The following is a 15,686-nucleotide window of genomic DNA, read 5'->3' as shown; positions in this document are numbered from 1 at the left end:
GCCCCAAAAGGGTGCTGCCTCAGCGGCTCTGTGGCTCCCGCCTGTCCCAGAAGCTGTCTGCCTCTGTGGTCCTCACTCTAACCTGTAGACTAAGTTCGGCCGTATTTGATTCTTTTGTTCTACACCTTACAGATGTGCTGTTAAGCTGCTAGTGTAAGCTCTCTCAATATTCTCTATGGAGGCACTCAGAGCTATAAGTTTTCCTTTTAGAATTGCTTTCATTGTGCTGAGTTTCGTTCATGAGTTTGGGTATATTGTGTCTTCATTTTTGTTAAATTGTAAAAAGTCTTAATTTCTTTATTTCTTCCCTAATCAAGTTACCATTGAGTAAGTAGAGAGTTGTTCAGATTCCATGTGTATGTGAGTTTTCAGTAGTTTTTTTGTTGTTATTGAAGACCAGCCTGAGTCTATGGTGATCTGATAGGGTGCATGGGATAATTTTAATCTTTTTTTATTAATTGAGGCTTGTTTTGTGACTGATTATATAGTCATTGTTGGAGAAGGTACCATGAGGTGCTGAGAAGAAGGTGTATCCTTTTGTTTTAGTGAGAAGTGTTCTCTAGATATCTGTTAAATCTATTTGGTTCATAGCTTCTGTTAGTTTCACTGTATCTCTGTTTACTTTCTGTTTCCATGATCTGTCCATTGGTGAGAGTAGAGTGTTGAATTCTCCCTCTATTATTGTGTGAGGTTCAATGTAATATTTGTGCTGTAAAAATATTTCTTTAAAAAGTCTCGGTGCTTTTTGCCGCCATCTTGGTTCCATGATCTCCACACAAAATGCCCAGTGAAGCCACAGAAACCATCCCTGCTACAGAGCAGGAGTTGCCACAGCCTCAGGCTGAGACAGGATTGGGGAACAGAGTCTGACAGTAATGAGTCAGTGCCAGAGCTCGAGGAACAAGACTCCACACAGACAGCCACATAACAAGCCCAGCTGGCAGGCGATCTGAGATCAATGAAGAACCTGTTAGTAAAGCCAAGCAGAGTTGGAGTGAGAAGAAGGCAAGGAAGGCGATGTCCAAACTGGGTCTTCGACAGGTTACAGGGGTTACGAGAGTCACTATCCGAAAATCTAAAAATATCCTCTTTGTCATCACAAAACCAGATGTCTACAAGAGCCTAGCTTCAGACAACTACATAGTGTTTGGGGAAGTCAAGATTGAAGATTTGTCTCAGCAAGCGCAGTTAGCAGCTGCTGAGAAATTCAAAGTTCAAGGTGAAGCTGTTTCAAACATTCAGGAAAACACTCAGACTCCAACTGTCCAAGAGGAGAGGGAAGAAGAGGAGGTTGATTATCCCGTCCCGCGGGATTCAGTTATTCATGGATGCAAGGGGGACTGCAAACCTGGAAGGAAATGGGAGGAAGGGAAGGAGTAGTAGAGACCAAGAAGGGTGCCTATCAAGGTCTCCGTTTATTATGCTGAGGTGCCTCATTTTATAGCATACATTGCGGGGAATTAGGGAGGGGTCGAGGGGGAATTTTACAAAGAACAAAAAAGTGGACATCTGCTGACATGGGGGCCGAAGTCAGGCTCCAGGTGGCGGGTACTCTGCGTCTTATCTCCGGAACATAGATCCTCCTTGACAGCCTTGGGGTGTCAGGCAGGGCTCAGACATAACTCACGTCCTTGGATGGCATGGGAGTCAGGAAGAGATAGGGAAGAGGGGACTATAATTCAGCTTTTACAGCCTCAGGTGCCAGGAAGGGAACAGGGAGGAGGGAGTGATAACCAGCTCTTAGCACGAGGCCATTTGGCCTGTAAGGGTGGGAGATTGTGAAGGGCTCGCTTTCTCATGGGATGGTCTCTGACAGTTGATGAAACGGGTGTGGAAGTTAAGGACATAGAATTGGTCATGTCACAAGCAAACGTATCAAGAGCAAAGGCTGCTCGAGCCCTGAAAAACAACAGTAACGATATTGTAAATGCTATTGTGGAATTAACAATGTAACTATTTGACAGTGAAGACAAATCCCCCCTCCCCTTAACCCCCTTTTTGGTGTTTGAAAAGTGGAACTACGGCTTGTACTGTTTCTATCACTAATAAAGTTGTGGCTTCTTGTTGAAAAAAAAAAAAGTGTCGGTGCCCTTGCATTGCAGGCATAGATGTTCAGAATTCAGAGTTCATCTTGGTAGATCTTTCCTTTTGAGGAGTGTCCTTTCTCATCTTTTTTGATAACTTTTGGTTGAAAGTAGTTTTTACTCAAAATTAGGATGGCTACTTCAGCTTGTTTCTTGGGACCATTTGCTTGGAAAATTTTTTCCAGCCTTTTACTCAGAGGTAGTGTCTGTCTTTGTCACTGAGTCCTGTATGCGGCAAAATGCTGGATCCTATTTATCTACCCAGTCTGTTAATCTATGACTTTTTATGGGGGATCTCGGACCAGTGATGTTAAGAGATATTAAGTACCAGTTATTGTTGCTCCCTGTGATTTTTATTGTTAGAGGTGGCATTGTGTTTGTTTTAGAATCTTCTTTTGGACGTGTTGAAAGATTTATTTCTTGCTTTTTCTATGGTATAGTTTCCCTCCTTGTGTTGGAGGTTTCCATCTACTATCCTTTGTAGGGCTGGATTTATGGAAAGATATTGTGTAAATTTGGTTTTGTCATGGAATATTTTGGTTTATCCATCTATGGTAATTGAGAGTTTTTCAGGGTATAATAGCTTGCATGGCATTTTTGTTCTCTTAGGGTCTGCATGGCATCTGCCCAAGATCTTCTGGCTTTTACAGTCTCTGGTGAGAAGACTGGTGTAATTCTGATAGATCTGCCATTATATGTTACTTGACTTTTTCCCCTTTCTGCTTTTAATATTCTGTGTGTGTGTGTGTGTGTGTGTGTGTGTGTGTGCGCGCGCGCGCATTTGGTGTATTGATTATTAAGTGATAGGATAAATTTCTTTTCTGGCCCAGTCTATTTGGAGTTCTGTTGGCTTCTTGTATGTTCATGGTATCTCTTTAGTTTAGGGAAGTTGTCTCCTATAATTTTGTTGAAGATATTTACTGGCCCTTCCAACTGGAAGGATTGTGTACCTGGCTGCACCTTGGGTTCTGGTTCTTTGGGCACTGGGCAGGTGCTACTTGGGCCAGGTATTAGGGCAGTAGTGATGGTCTCACCTGTGAATTTAGATGTGTCAGTACTCTTGGGGTACAAGTCAACACTGCATGGAATTAGAGTGCAGAATGTTGTGTCACAGAGTAGCTCCTGGGAATTTTAATTTCTATATTCTGTCTTTTAGTTAGTTTAAATAAGGTTTTGTCTATCTGGTTGGTTTTCTCAACCAACTCTGTCTCATTGATTTTCTGTATTGTTCTTTGTTTTTATTTATTTTGTGCCATCTACTCCTCTTGGTTACGTTTGCTTCTTTTTCTCTGGAATGTTTAGGTGTGCTGTTAAATTTCAGGTGTGACATCTCTCAAACTTCTTTATGAAAGCACTCACTGCTACAAACTTTCTGCTTAGCACAACTTTCATTGTATCAAATAAGTTTGGACAAGTTGGGCAGTCATTTTCATTGAATTCTAGGGAGTCTTTAGCCTCTTTCTTCCTTGACCCAGAAGTCATTCAGTAGAGCAGTTCAGTTTCCATGTTTGTATGCTTTCTGTTCTTTCAGTTATCCTTCAATTCCAGCTTTAACCCGTGGTTGTTTGATAGGATACAGGGCATTATTTCAGTTTTCTTGTATCTATTCAGACTGGTTTTGTCACCAAGTACATGGTGAATTTTGGAGAAAGTTCCATGAGATGCTGAGAAGAAAGTGTATTCTTTTGTGTTTAGATAAAATGTTCGGTAGATGTGTTAGGTACATTTGGTACAAGATGTTTATTAGCACCAGTGTTTCTCTGTTTAGTTTATGTCTGGCTAACCTGTCCTTTAGTAAGAGTAGGGTATTGAAGTCTTCCACTATCAATGTGTGAGAGTTAATGTGTGATTTAAGCTATAGTATAATTTTCTTTACAAATGTGGGTGCCCTTGCATTTGAGGCATATGTATTAAAAATCTAAAGAACATCTTTGTAGATCTTTCCTTTGATAGGCATAAAGTGTCCTTCTGTCTCTATTGATTAATTTTGGTTTGAGTCTATTCTATTACATATTAGAATGGCTAGATTAACTTGGCTTTTAGGTCCACTTGCTTGGAAAATCTTTTTCCAATCCTTTACTCTGAGAGAATGTCTAATTCCTGTTAATTTGGTGGTGGTGGTAGTGATGGTGATGGCAGCAGTGGTGGGAGGGGGAAGGGTTGGTGATGTTAGATGTGTGTGTGTGTGTGTGTGTGTATGTGTGTGTGTTTCTCTTCTGTTGGTTTTTGTAGTGTGAGAATATTTATCTCCTGTGTTTTCATAGATGTAACTCAAGTTTCCTTGGATCATAATCTGTGGGGTTGGAGTTTTGATTTTTATCATGAAATATATTGTTTTCTGTATCTATAGTGATTGAAAGTTTTGCTTGACATAGTTTGGAATGGCATCTGTGGTTTCTTACAGTCTGCCAGATATCTTTTCAGCTCCTTCTGGTTTTTATAGTCTTTCTGTTAAGAAGTCAGGTATAATTCAAATAGGTCTGCATTTATATGTTACTTGGCCTTTTCTCCATGTAGCTTTTAATATTCTCTCTTTGTTCTGTATAGCTAGCATTTTTATTATTATGCAGAAAGGGGACTTTCTTTTCTGGTGCTTTTTCTTTGATGTTCTATAATCTTGTACTTTTATAGACATCTCTTTCTTTAGGTTAGGGACGTTTTCTTCTATGATTTTGTTGAAGGTATTTTCTGGGCCTTTGAGCTGAGAATCTTCTCCTTTTTCTATTCCTATTATTCTTGTGTTTGGTTTTTTCATAGTTTTTCAAATTTCCTCGATAGTGTGTCGGGGATCTTTTAGGTATAACATTTTCTTTGACTGATATATCAATTTCTTCTATCATATTGTCTATACCCAAGATTCTCTCTTCTGTCTGTTCTTTTGATGATGCTTAAATCTGTACTTCCTACTCACTTACCTAAATTTTCCATCTCCAGAATTCTCTGTTTGTGTTTTCTCTATTGCTTCTATTTTCTTTTTTAAATCATTAATTTATTCATTTTTTACATTCCATATTTATTCCCCTCCATCCACCCTCCAACTGTTCCACATCCCATACCTCCTCCCCACACCCCTCTCTCCACCCCACCTGACCTCTAAACTCCCTGGAGCTTCCAGTCTCTTGAGGGTTAGGTGCATCATTTTCAGGTCTTGAACAGGTTTATTCATTTCTTTCACCTATTTGATTTTTTTCTTGGCTTTCTTTAAGGAATGTATTCTTCCACTCCAATTGTTTTTGTGTTTTCCTGGCTTTTTTTATGGATTTATACACTTCCTATTTTTAAGGATAGCTATCATCTTCATAAGGTTGATTTTAAGGTTGTTTTCTTGTACTTCAGCTGTGTTTGAACATTCAGGGCTTGCTGCAGTAGGATAACAGGGCTCTAGTGGGGACATACTGCNCTGGATGCTGCTGATTGCACTCTTAGACTTTGGAGTAATTGGAGTTTTAGGTGCCAGTCTCTGAGGTTGTCTTTGTTATACGGATTGTTTCCCCCCTTGGTTTCTGTTTCTTCTCTGGTCTTCTTGCCTGAGTGGCCTGTGGTTCTGGTGGCCAGTGAGCTCTCTGGTCTNGTAGTTGTCTCTGCTGGAGTTATGGTAGCCTGGGTGACCTCTGTGATTGTGGGTACCTGTGTGGNCTCTGGGGTNCTAGGGTTCTTGGAACTTGTGTTGCCTCTGGTAAAACAGAGCCCTGGTCAAGAATTGGATGATGTGGGAAGGGGGGTATTGGGGAATGCTGGAGAGCTCTGAGGAGGTTTCAGNGGTCTGTGGGCAGGGTCTTACCTGGGGTTCTTGGTATCAGTGTGGCCTCTTCTAGAGCTGGGGCTGGGGGTACCACTGAAGTTGTAGGCTGGGACATGGTCAAAATAAGTCATTTTACAGGAGTCGCTGGACTGATCAGATTGACAAACTATCTAAAGGGAGTCTAAGCAAGAATGACAAATCTGTTCCCTCTCCGGTGGCTTATAGGATGTTATTTTTCACATGGTCTGCTTGTTTCAAGGATAGAATATGACCTGTGCTATCAACAACAAAAAGGAAGCATGTCTTTGAGTTTAAAACAAACTAAAATGTCATGATGAGTGATCAAATGCAATGAGTGATCCTGCTGGACATAGTAAGGGGGTTACAACAGAGAGGAACTCTAAGTTAAATTCCTCAACATTTATGATACAATATATGCTACAGAGTTTTTGAAGTATTTGCAATTTTCAAATATTAAAAAAGATAACATGGCACCTCTCCATTTTTNTATCATGTACAACCATTATAGTTCATGGTTGATGATTCATACTCATTGACTTTTAACTTAATACAATGCTAGGAAAGAAAATTCCAGTAAGGAGTTGAGGTGGAGACCAGTAGCAGAATACTTACTTACTTAGCTTGTACTAGGCCTTCACATTATTCCTAGCACTTACACACATTCTCTCTCTCTCTCTCTCTCTCTCTCTCTCTCTCTCTCTCTCTCTGACACACACAACACACACACACACACACAAAACTGTGGTTTGTCCAGCATATCAAATGATGGCCTCTGTAAAGTCAGCTCTTTTGTATAAAATAGAGTCTCACTACAAAGCCCTGGGTGGTTATGTAAAACAATCTAGCCTTGAACACAGAGATCTTCTTCCCTCTGCCTCCTAGTGCTGGGATAAATGGCAAACACCACCACACTCAGCTTTAAAATGGCTTTTAAGATGTTTAACTAATACAAGTTCTATATTTCTTTTTTTTTCTATATTTCTTTAGATTACAGCATGGTGTTTTGATATATGTATGCACTGTGAAACAATTTAATTAAGTTCATTAACATATCCATTACTTCACATTGTCAACAACTGTGGTGAGTACATTTAAGAAGTCCCTATCTAACCTTTGGAAGTTCTGAATATGTTACAATGTATGAAAGCAAAATATTAAAGATACCTATGAAATTAAGGCTGCATTAGATGGACCTTCAAAAATAGATTTTTCCTACAGTATCTAGGTTGGCCATATATAATAACAAGGTTGTTTGTAAGTGCAGTAAGGAGACAGAGAGGGAGTATCAAAGTGATTTAGTTTGAAAGATTCAACCAGCTATTCTTTTCTTTGAAGGAGGAAAAAATTGTCAACCAAAGAAGACAGGAAGTTTCTAGAGGCTAAAACAGAAAAATGAACATGGATTTTCTGCTATAGCTTCAGAAAGTCCAACCAACAACTTGATTTCAGTGGTTGGAAGTGAGAGCTGATAGGTTTTGTCTTGCCCATTTGCAGAGTTGTCCACGGGGTTTAATACCTCATCGCCTATTGAACTGAGGACTTAGTTGCTTGCTCACTCTTGACCAGACACTTCTCTCTGCTCCGTGTGCCATTTTCCAGGACAGCTCAGAACATTGTAACTGTCTTTACCAAGAAAGAGGGAATAAAGAAGCCAGTATGCCCACAGCCTAATCTTGCAGTACTTTTTGTCTCACCCAGATTTTGAAATGTATAATTTACAAACAAATGTTGCATGTTTTATGGGGTACAGCATACTTAATACAGATGTGCATTGTTAAATAAGTGAATTGCTCTTATTAATACACCTCTCATTTCATATATTTAAGAGAGAGTTGAAGATATACCCTCAGTGACCTCCAATATCCAATATAGTATTATTACAAGTAGTCACCATACTGTACATCTCAAAAGTGATTCTTAGGTCCAACCCCATGCTTAAGAAAAGAAAATGAAATGAGGGGGTGTAACACAGACACAACCTACCATAGGATCATTTCCAAAATGTAAAAAACAAAATGTATATTGAATAACTAATCCTTCTGACTTAGTTGTGGTTAGCTTACAGGTTCAGAGGTTCAGTCTATTATCATCAAGGCAGGAAGCATGGCAGTATCCAAGCCGGCATGGAACTAGAGTTGCTGAAAGTTCTACATCTTGTTCCAAAGACAAATAGGAGAATACTGAAATCCTCATGGCTAGGAGGAGTGTCTCAAAGCCCACCCCCACAGTGACACACTTCCTCCAACAAGGCCACATCTACCCCAACAAGGCAATAACTCCTAATAGTGCCATTCCCTGAACCAAGCAAATGCAAACCACCACATTCCACTCCCTGTCCCCCCATAGGCTAGTTCAAACTATGGGGGCCATACATAATCATAGCACAATGGAAAATACATTTAGTCCAACTTCAAAAGTCTGATAGTCTATAACCGTCTCAACAATGTTAAAATCCAAAGTTCAAAGTCTCTTCTGAGATTCATCCAATCACTTAACTGTAATTTCTTATGAAATCAAAATTCTAAAAAGCAGATCACATACCTCCAACATCATGCAGGATATACATTGCCATTCCAAAATGTCATGGTGAGGAAATGGTGAGCCAAAGAAAGACAGAAAACCAGCTGGGCAAACTCCAAATATCCACATCTCCATGTCCAATGTCAAAGGGTTCTTTAGATCTCCAACTCCTTTCATCCTGTTGACTGCTGTTGGCAGATCTGGCATTACAAAATAACAAACTTCATTCTCTTGGGCTGGTTCCACTCCCTGTTAGAAGCTTTCCTCAGCAGGAATCCCGTGGCACTGGCATCGTTGGCTTCTTGGGATCTTCAACTCAACTTCAACTTTACAACTTCTTGTTTCATTGTCTGGAATACACACAGACCTTCTGCACTCTCCAAAGGGCTGGCATCACTTCTCTAGCTCTTCCCTCTATAGCACTCTAGGTCAAGTTTACTCCACTCCATTGTTGCTGCTGCTCTTGGTGATCATCACATGGTATTGGCATCTCCAATATTCTGGGGTCTTCCGCTGCAACTAGGCTTCACCAATAGCCTCTCATAGTCTCTCTTCATGGTGCCAAGCCTCAACTTTTTGCATGACCCTTTCAGTCCTGAGCCAACTACAATGGAGGCACCTTCACCAATGGCCTTCCCAGGCCTCTCACAGCTCCAAGCCTCAGCTGTTCTCCATGATCCCTTCATGCCTTCAAAACTAGTACCACCTCAGTAATTCTTACACATTACCAAGACCATCTGAAACATGAGGTACAACCTTGGCTATCTCTGGAACACAGCTTCTTTGTGCTCTCAGAAACACTTCCCAGAAGATTTCACCTCAGTGGCACTGGTCTTTTCTTAGTCACCCCTAATTTCTTAGCTCCACCTAACCAGCATCAGTTGTCCAAGTTGTCTCTTCTATTCTTGACTCTAAAGCCAAAGCCAAGTGGTTGAATCTGCCGAGTCTTGCTGTTTGCTGGGGCTGGAACATGCCCCCTTGTTCTTTTACATCCCTAACCACTCAAAACAACAAATGCACAAAACAAAGAAAGAATATTAAAAAACAGTAAGGGGAAAAGATCAAGTAACCTACAAAGGAAGACCTATCAGAATTACGCCAGACTTCTCACCAGAGACTGTAAAATCCTGAGTAGATCTCATACAGACCCTAAGAGAACAAAAATGCCAGCAAAACTCTCAAACTACTATACCCAGCAAAACTCTCAATTACCATAGATGGATAAACCAAGATATTCCATGACAAAACCAAATGTATACAGTATCTTTCCACAAATCCAGCCCTACAAAGGATAATAAATGGAAAACACCAACATAAGGAGGGAAATCCTAGAAAGTAATCTTTCAACAAACTCAAAAGAAGATAACCACATAAACATAATTCCACCTCTAACAACAAAAATAACAGGAAGCAACAATTACCTTTCCTTAATATCTTTAACATCAGTGGACTCAATTCCTGTAATAAAAAGATATAGACTAACAGACTAGATAAGTCTGTGGCTCCAGGTAGAGAGCACAACAGTTACATGGTATAACAGGATGGCTGCTCTAGGCTGTGAGCTTGACAAGTAAAACCTACCTGCTTCATATAGGCAGATATTAGTGAATGTTTGAATTGCTTTAAAGGTGGTATAAAGATATAATGCTCTAATAAGTCTTAAAGAATACTCATATTCTTTTTAATGTGGACTCCACAGGAATTTTGGGTTAAAATCCTGGTTTGACAAGCTCCCTGCTTATAAGCAGGTAAAAAAAAAAAGTGTGAATCGATTGTTTTAAAGATGGTATAATAAGGTCTGCAAGATAACTAACTCATATTCTTTGAAAGTAGGCTCCATGGGAATTTTGGGTTGATTATCTTGACATGATGGATTAGAAAAAAGGCCTGAAAATAGGCTTTTACAATAAGCACAAGGTTTTTTAGGATAGCAGGGAGATTGTATGAAAACAATTGTTTTAGGGAAGATTTGAAGTCCTGCAAGATAACTTATATTCTTTGAATGTGGACTCTACAGAAATTTTGGGTTAATTTCCTGGCAATACAAAATAGAAAAGGCCTAAAAAAAGGTCAGTATTTTAGTTTACTTAATATGTTTTAGATTGTTTTAATTTTCAAAATAGGTGTGATTTTGAGTTTTGTGGTTATATTATTCCTCTGGGAGAGAGGTCAAATAAAAGTTTTTCTGGTCACTGGCCCAAGGATCTGCTGATTTGGGAGGAAGGTTTTGTCTTTGTGTTTTTAGATGAGGTGATTCGTGTGTACACACCTTCCAGAGCTCTATGGATCAACTATGACAAAGGGACACCCCCCACCACCACAGGAGGACTAGATTCCAGAGAATCAAACAAAAAAGATATCTCGATGATACTAAAACTTTGTTCTGAGATTTGTGTATTACAGAATACAACATTGGTTAGTCTCATCAGCAGACATGCTGAACTGGCCTGCTTTGAACTCCTGATCTCTTGGACTTTCAGCCAGATCCAGTCAGGACACAGACATCAGAGACTAAAACAATCATTGATGTGGCCTTCTTAAGGCCAACCAACTCCCCATTTTCCCTAAACCCCCCCCCCACTTCAAAGGTATCTCAATGCCCATATTCAGCTTGAAGAAGTTATGAAGAGTCATCGCCCAGTTCTCTGGACTAGAGGGTCCTAGAGGTGGTTATTCTAGTTGTCTTTCTGGGGAATTTTGAAATGGTCATAATTGGAACAGGGAGGAAATAGCTAGATTGATTGTGTAACCATAATTGCATTTGGTAGAAATCTTTACAATAGTTATTAAGTTAAAGTCATAATTTCATATTTTAGTGCAGAATTTATTTTGATTCAGAATCAAGGTTATCATTGGTATAAACTTCTTTTTTTATTTTTTTATACTCCATATTTTATTCCACCCCACCCCCCCATCCACCCTCCGACTGTGGATCCCATACCTCCTCCCCACCCCCTGTCTCCACGTGGATGTCCCTACCCCCCACCCCACCTAAACTCTAAATTCCCTGGGGCCTCCAGTCTCTTGAGGGTTAGGTGCATTATCTCTGAATGAACACAGACCCAGAAGTCTTCTACTGTATATGTGTTGGAGGCCTCGTATCAGCTGGTGTATGCAGTCTGTTCAGTGGTCCAGTGTTTGAGAGATCTCTGGGGTCCAAATTAATTGAGACTGCTGGTCTTCCTACAGGATCGTCCTTCTCCTCAGCTTCTTTCAGCCTTTCCTCATTCAACAACAGGGATCAGCTTCTTCTGTCCATTGGTTGGGTATAAGTATCTGCACCTGACTCTTTCAGCTGCTTCTTGGGTCTTTTGGAGGGCAGTCATGATAAGTCTCTTTTTTGTGAACACTCCACAGCCTCAGTAATAGTGTCAGGCCTTGGGACTTCCCCTTGAGCTGGATCCCACTTTAGTCCTGTTGCTGGACCTTTTTTTCCCTCTCCATTTCCATCCCTGTAATTCTTTCAGACAAGAACAATTATGGGTCAGAGATGTGACTGTGAGATGGCAACCCCATCCCTCACGTGATGTCCTGTCTTCCTGTTGGAGGTGGGCTCTTTAAGTTCCCTCTCCCTACCGTTAGGCATTTCAGCTAAGGTCCCTCCCTTTGAGTCTTGAGAGTCTCTCACCTCCCTGGTCTCTGGTGCATTCTGGAGGGTCCCCACAACTCCCTATTTCCTGAGGTTGCCTGTTTCCCCAGGAGGTAAGGGGAACTACAATCCAGAAATGGAGGGCACACCTATGATACAAATTTTGAGGCTGAAGACTCAAGCTTCTGACCAAGATCTTGACATGGAGATCTTGAGCCACAGTGGCTGTGAAAATCTTAGGCCCAGGCAAGGTAATACATACCTTTAGTCCCAGAAAACTGAGGCAAGCAGATCTCTGAGTTCAAGGCCAGCCTGGAACAAAGCAAGTTCCAAATCTAGGCATGGTAGTACACACGTTTAATCTGGGCCATACCTCCTGCTGGAGCCCTACAAAAGGACATTGAAAGAAGGCTCTTTGCCTGCTTACACTTACTTACTTGCCAGCACAACTGTTGGAACCTACTTCTTCAGGATCCCAGCCTATACAGAAGACCAGCTGACACACCCAGCCTTGTGAGACTGAGCAACTAATAGAGCCTTGGACTTCCCATTCCCAGCTGCCCATTGTTGGGTTAGTTAGACTACCAACTGTAAGACATTACAATAAATTCCCTTAAGATATAGAGACAATCCATAAGTTCTGTGAGTCTAGAGAACCCTAATATAGGAAGCCACATTTCTAATATTATACTTAGGAGTATTTTGCCTGCATATATGTCTGTGTACCACATACCTGCCTTCTCTAGCAGAGGTCAGAAGGTAGTTGTTAAGAGCTCCTGGAACCGGACTTGATACATTCTGTGTGAGCTGGGAAATGAATCCAGGTCCTCTGGAAGATCAGCCAGTGCTCTTAATCGCTGAGCCATCTCTCCAGGCCCATTACACCTTTCGTAATGCTACTGTTCAATTTATACTAAAAATCTTTTTAAACTTTAGTCTTGCTTCATACTGATTCAGCCTAAAAATTTTCTGCAGCAACGTGTGTGTGTGTGTGTGTGTGTGTGTGTGTGTGTCCTGGCTTTGCCTGAATGGAGGTCTCGAGTAGGTGGTAAACACTTTCTGCTTCTCCGGAAAATACATCTGTTCTCTGAGGAAGGGCTGTCTCTGTGAGACACTAAGTCATCTCCAGAAATCGGCAACCAGAAAGGTCTATAGAGGACAGGTAGAAACGGATTCTCTCTCAGGAAAGCCAGGAGATTTCTGCTTTAATGGAATTTATCTACCAATCTGGGCTGGTCTTCAACAAGAAAAGAAACCTAGCTAGAAAGGGTTATGGTTGGAACATGTCGTTTTGGTTCTCCTCAGTCCGGTAGGGAATCGCTTATTCTGTTCCTCAATAGCTGAACACTCATCAAAAGGCAGAAAGCGATATGAACTGTCCAGTGAAGACAGTCGGAGAGCAGAGCAGAAGTTCCTCATCCACCATCCTTTTTCCGTGAGCCAGGATTGTCGCAGGATTGCATTGTCGTGGCAGCTGAGGTAGTAGGGGTCGCCAACCGGGGAGCCTTGATGAAGGCCTTGAGCTGTCAGAACCTGGGGACCGGCGGGCACAGCGGAAGTCCCTCCCCTGCCCTTTCATTTTTCGGGTGCTGTCACACCCGCAGAGCTGTACGAGCTCAAGAGAACCTCCCTAGCCATGTGACACTTTAGCAGGAACAGTTTTGAGAGCCGCAAGGATGCGCGGGACAGACGCAGGGTCCGCTGCGCCGCGTGCGTCTGCTGGCCCTTCAGAAGCTCCTGCGGACAAGGCGGAAGTGCCTCTGCCGCCCGCTCCCTTCCGGCGCGGTGCTGTCCGGTCAGCTGAGAACCCGAGGTGACTGATCCTCCGTGGCCGGGAGACGGGCGAGCCCAGGAGTCGCCGCGGGGCCGCTGGAGGCCCTGGGCGCAGACATGGTGAGCCCTGGGTGAGCGAGGCGGATAGGCAGGCCTGCTGGGAAGCCCTTGGTCCCCTGCTCCCAGGGTGGCGGGACCCCGGCGTCTTCTTCACCTTCGCCTCTGCAGGTCTGCACCTGGGACTTCTGAGTGCGCGGTGCAGAGAGCCGAGGGGCTCCAGGCTCTGGGCCAGGGATCCACCAGTACTCAGGTTCCTGAGAACCTCTGATGGTCTTTAGAAACAACATCAAAAATCGATGAATTTGCTTTCCCCACCCCCATCCCAGTACTTCTTAGGCCTAAACGTCCCTAAATGTTTAGATATTTACCGTTTGACAAACTCATTAAAAGAGGGTATCCTAGTACACAAGTAGTTGGGGCGGGAGAAATAACAAATGTTTTGTCCTAGAAATGATGTGGGCATTGATCTAAAGTGGAATGAAGGGCAAATTCTATTTCAAAGGAGAATTGCAATAGAGGGGAAGCCCCAAGTATAAGATGTGCTAGCACCTCCGGGGTACTGGGAAAAAAAGGAGAGAAACTTAAGGAAACATTGCTTGGTAAGGATTTTGTTTTTACTGATGAGATTATTGTTTTGAAGCAAAAGTGGGCCTTTAGTTAGTTTCTACCCTGCTGAGTAATCGGTTTTAAAAAAATTGATAGATATTTTAAGGACAGGAGAAAAGGTTCCTCAAGAAGAGAAAGCATTGTGAGATGGCCTGTAGTCGGTGCTATGTATCAAAGGGTAAATGGAAAGAAGGAAAATAAGGTATGTGGAGATCCCCAAGTGAAATGTCTTGTCCACTAAGAGTTCCTCTACTCAGTTTCTGTAGTGATATATTTTATGAGCTATGCCTATGTACTAAGATGGTCTCTAAGCTTACGGACAGTTTGACCTGTCTTTGGGTTCCTTTGTGAACTGTGAGGGAATCAGGCTTCCTGGTTTTCTAATGTATGCGCTTAAAGCTATAGACTCCTTTCATATAGGACTCTGTTTTTAATGTGTTCCCGAAGGTTTTGTTGTTTTTTCATTTTGATATTGTTCCAGGAATTTTGGTTTCTTTCTTTATTTCCTCTTTAGCCCATTCATCATTCAGTACTAAGTTGCTTAATTTCTGTGAGTTTTCGTGATTACTAGAGACTTGTTTGCAGTTATTTTTAAGTTCCATTGCACAGTGGACAGGTAAGACCCATAAGTTATTTCAGCCTTTCAGAATTTGTTAAGCTTTGTCTTATGCCCCAAGATATGATCTATTTTTGAGAAGCCTCCATGAACTGCTCAGTAGAATGTATATTCTTTCATATTTGGGTGGAATATTGATGTTTCTCTAGTTCTTATCCAGATAACTTGTCTATTGGACACAGTCAGGTAGTAAAATGACCTAATACTGGATTAGTGTTAATCTGTGTCTTTAATTCCACTAGTATGCTTTTTTAAGATACACATACACACACATATGAGTGTATAGTCTGCATATAAGAATACATACCATGCATGTCTGATGCCTGTGAAGGTCAGAAAAGGGCATTCCATGGAACTGTAGGTGTGTCAACTTGAAACATAGTGGAGTTATCACAGAGAAAGGAACCTCCCTTGAGGAAATGTCTCCATGAGATCCAGCTGTAAGGCATTTTCTCAATTAGTGATCAAGGGGGGAGGGCCCAGCCCATTGTGAGTGGTGCCATCCCTGATCTGGTTGTCCTGGATTCTATAAGAAAGCAAGCTAAGCAAGCCAGGGGAAGCAATCCAGTAAGCAGCACCCCTCTGTGGGCTCTGCATCAGCTCCTGCCTCCAAGTTCCTGCCCTGTGTGAGTTCCTATCCTGACTTCCTTTGGTGATTAACAGCAATGTGGAAGT

At 41.8% G+C, this 15,686-nt stretch overlaps 1 protein-coding gene and 1 pseudogene across 1 annotated transcript in view; both read left to right on the top strand.

Annotated features, from left to right (window-relative positions):
* The first annotated feature begins 780 nt into the window (after window positions 1-780).
* On the top strand, window positions 781-1,953 carry LOC110289215 (annotated as a pseudogene).
* An 11,667-nt stretch (window positions 1,954-13,620) lies between these two features.
* LOC110289214 (zinc finger protein 14-like) overlaps window positions 13,621-15,686 on the top strand; it is an 11,712-nt gene continuing 9,646 nt past the window's right edge. The window contains exon 1 of the mRNA XM_021155363.2: window positions 13,621-13,849. Within this exon, the coding sequence (XP_021011022.1) occupies window positions 13,847-13,849 (3 nt within the window). The 5' untranslated portion in view covers window positions 13,621-13,846. The remainder of the gene's footprint in view (window positions 13,850-15,686) is intronic.

This window comes from Mus caroli, unplaced genomic scaffold, assembly GCF_900094665.2.
Source record: "Mus caroli unplaced genomic scaffold, CAROLI_EIJ_v1.1 scaffold_15359_1, whole genome shotgun sequence".
NCBI lineage: Eukaryota > Metazoa > Chordata > Mammalia > Rodentia > Muridae > Mus > Mus caroli.
This window is presented reverse-complemented; position numbering and strand designations above follow the sequence as displayed.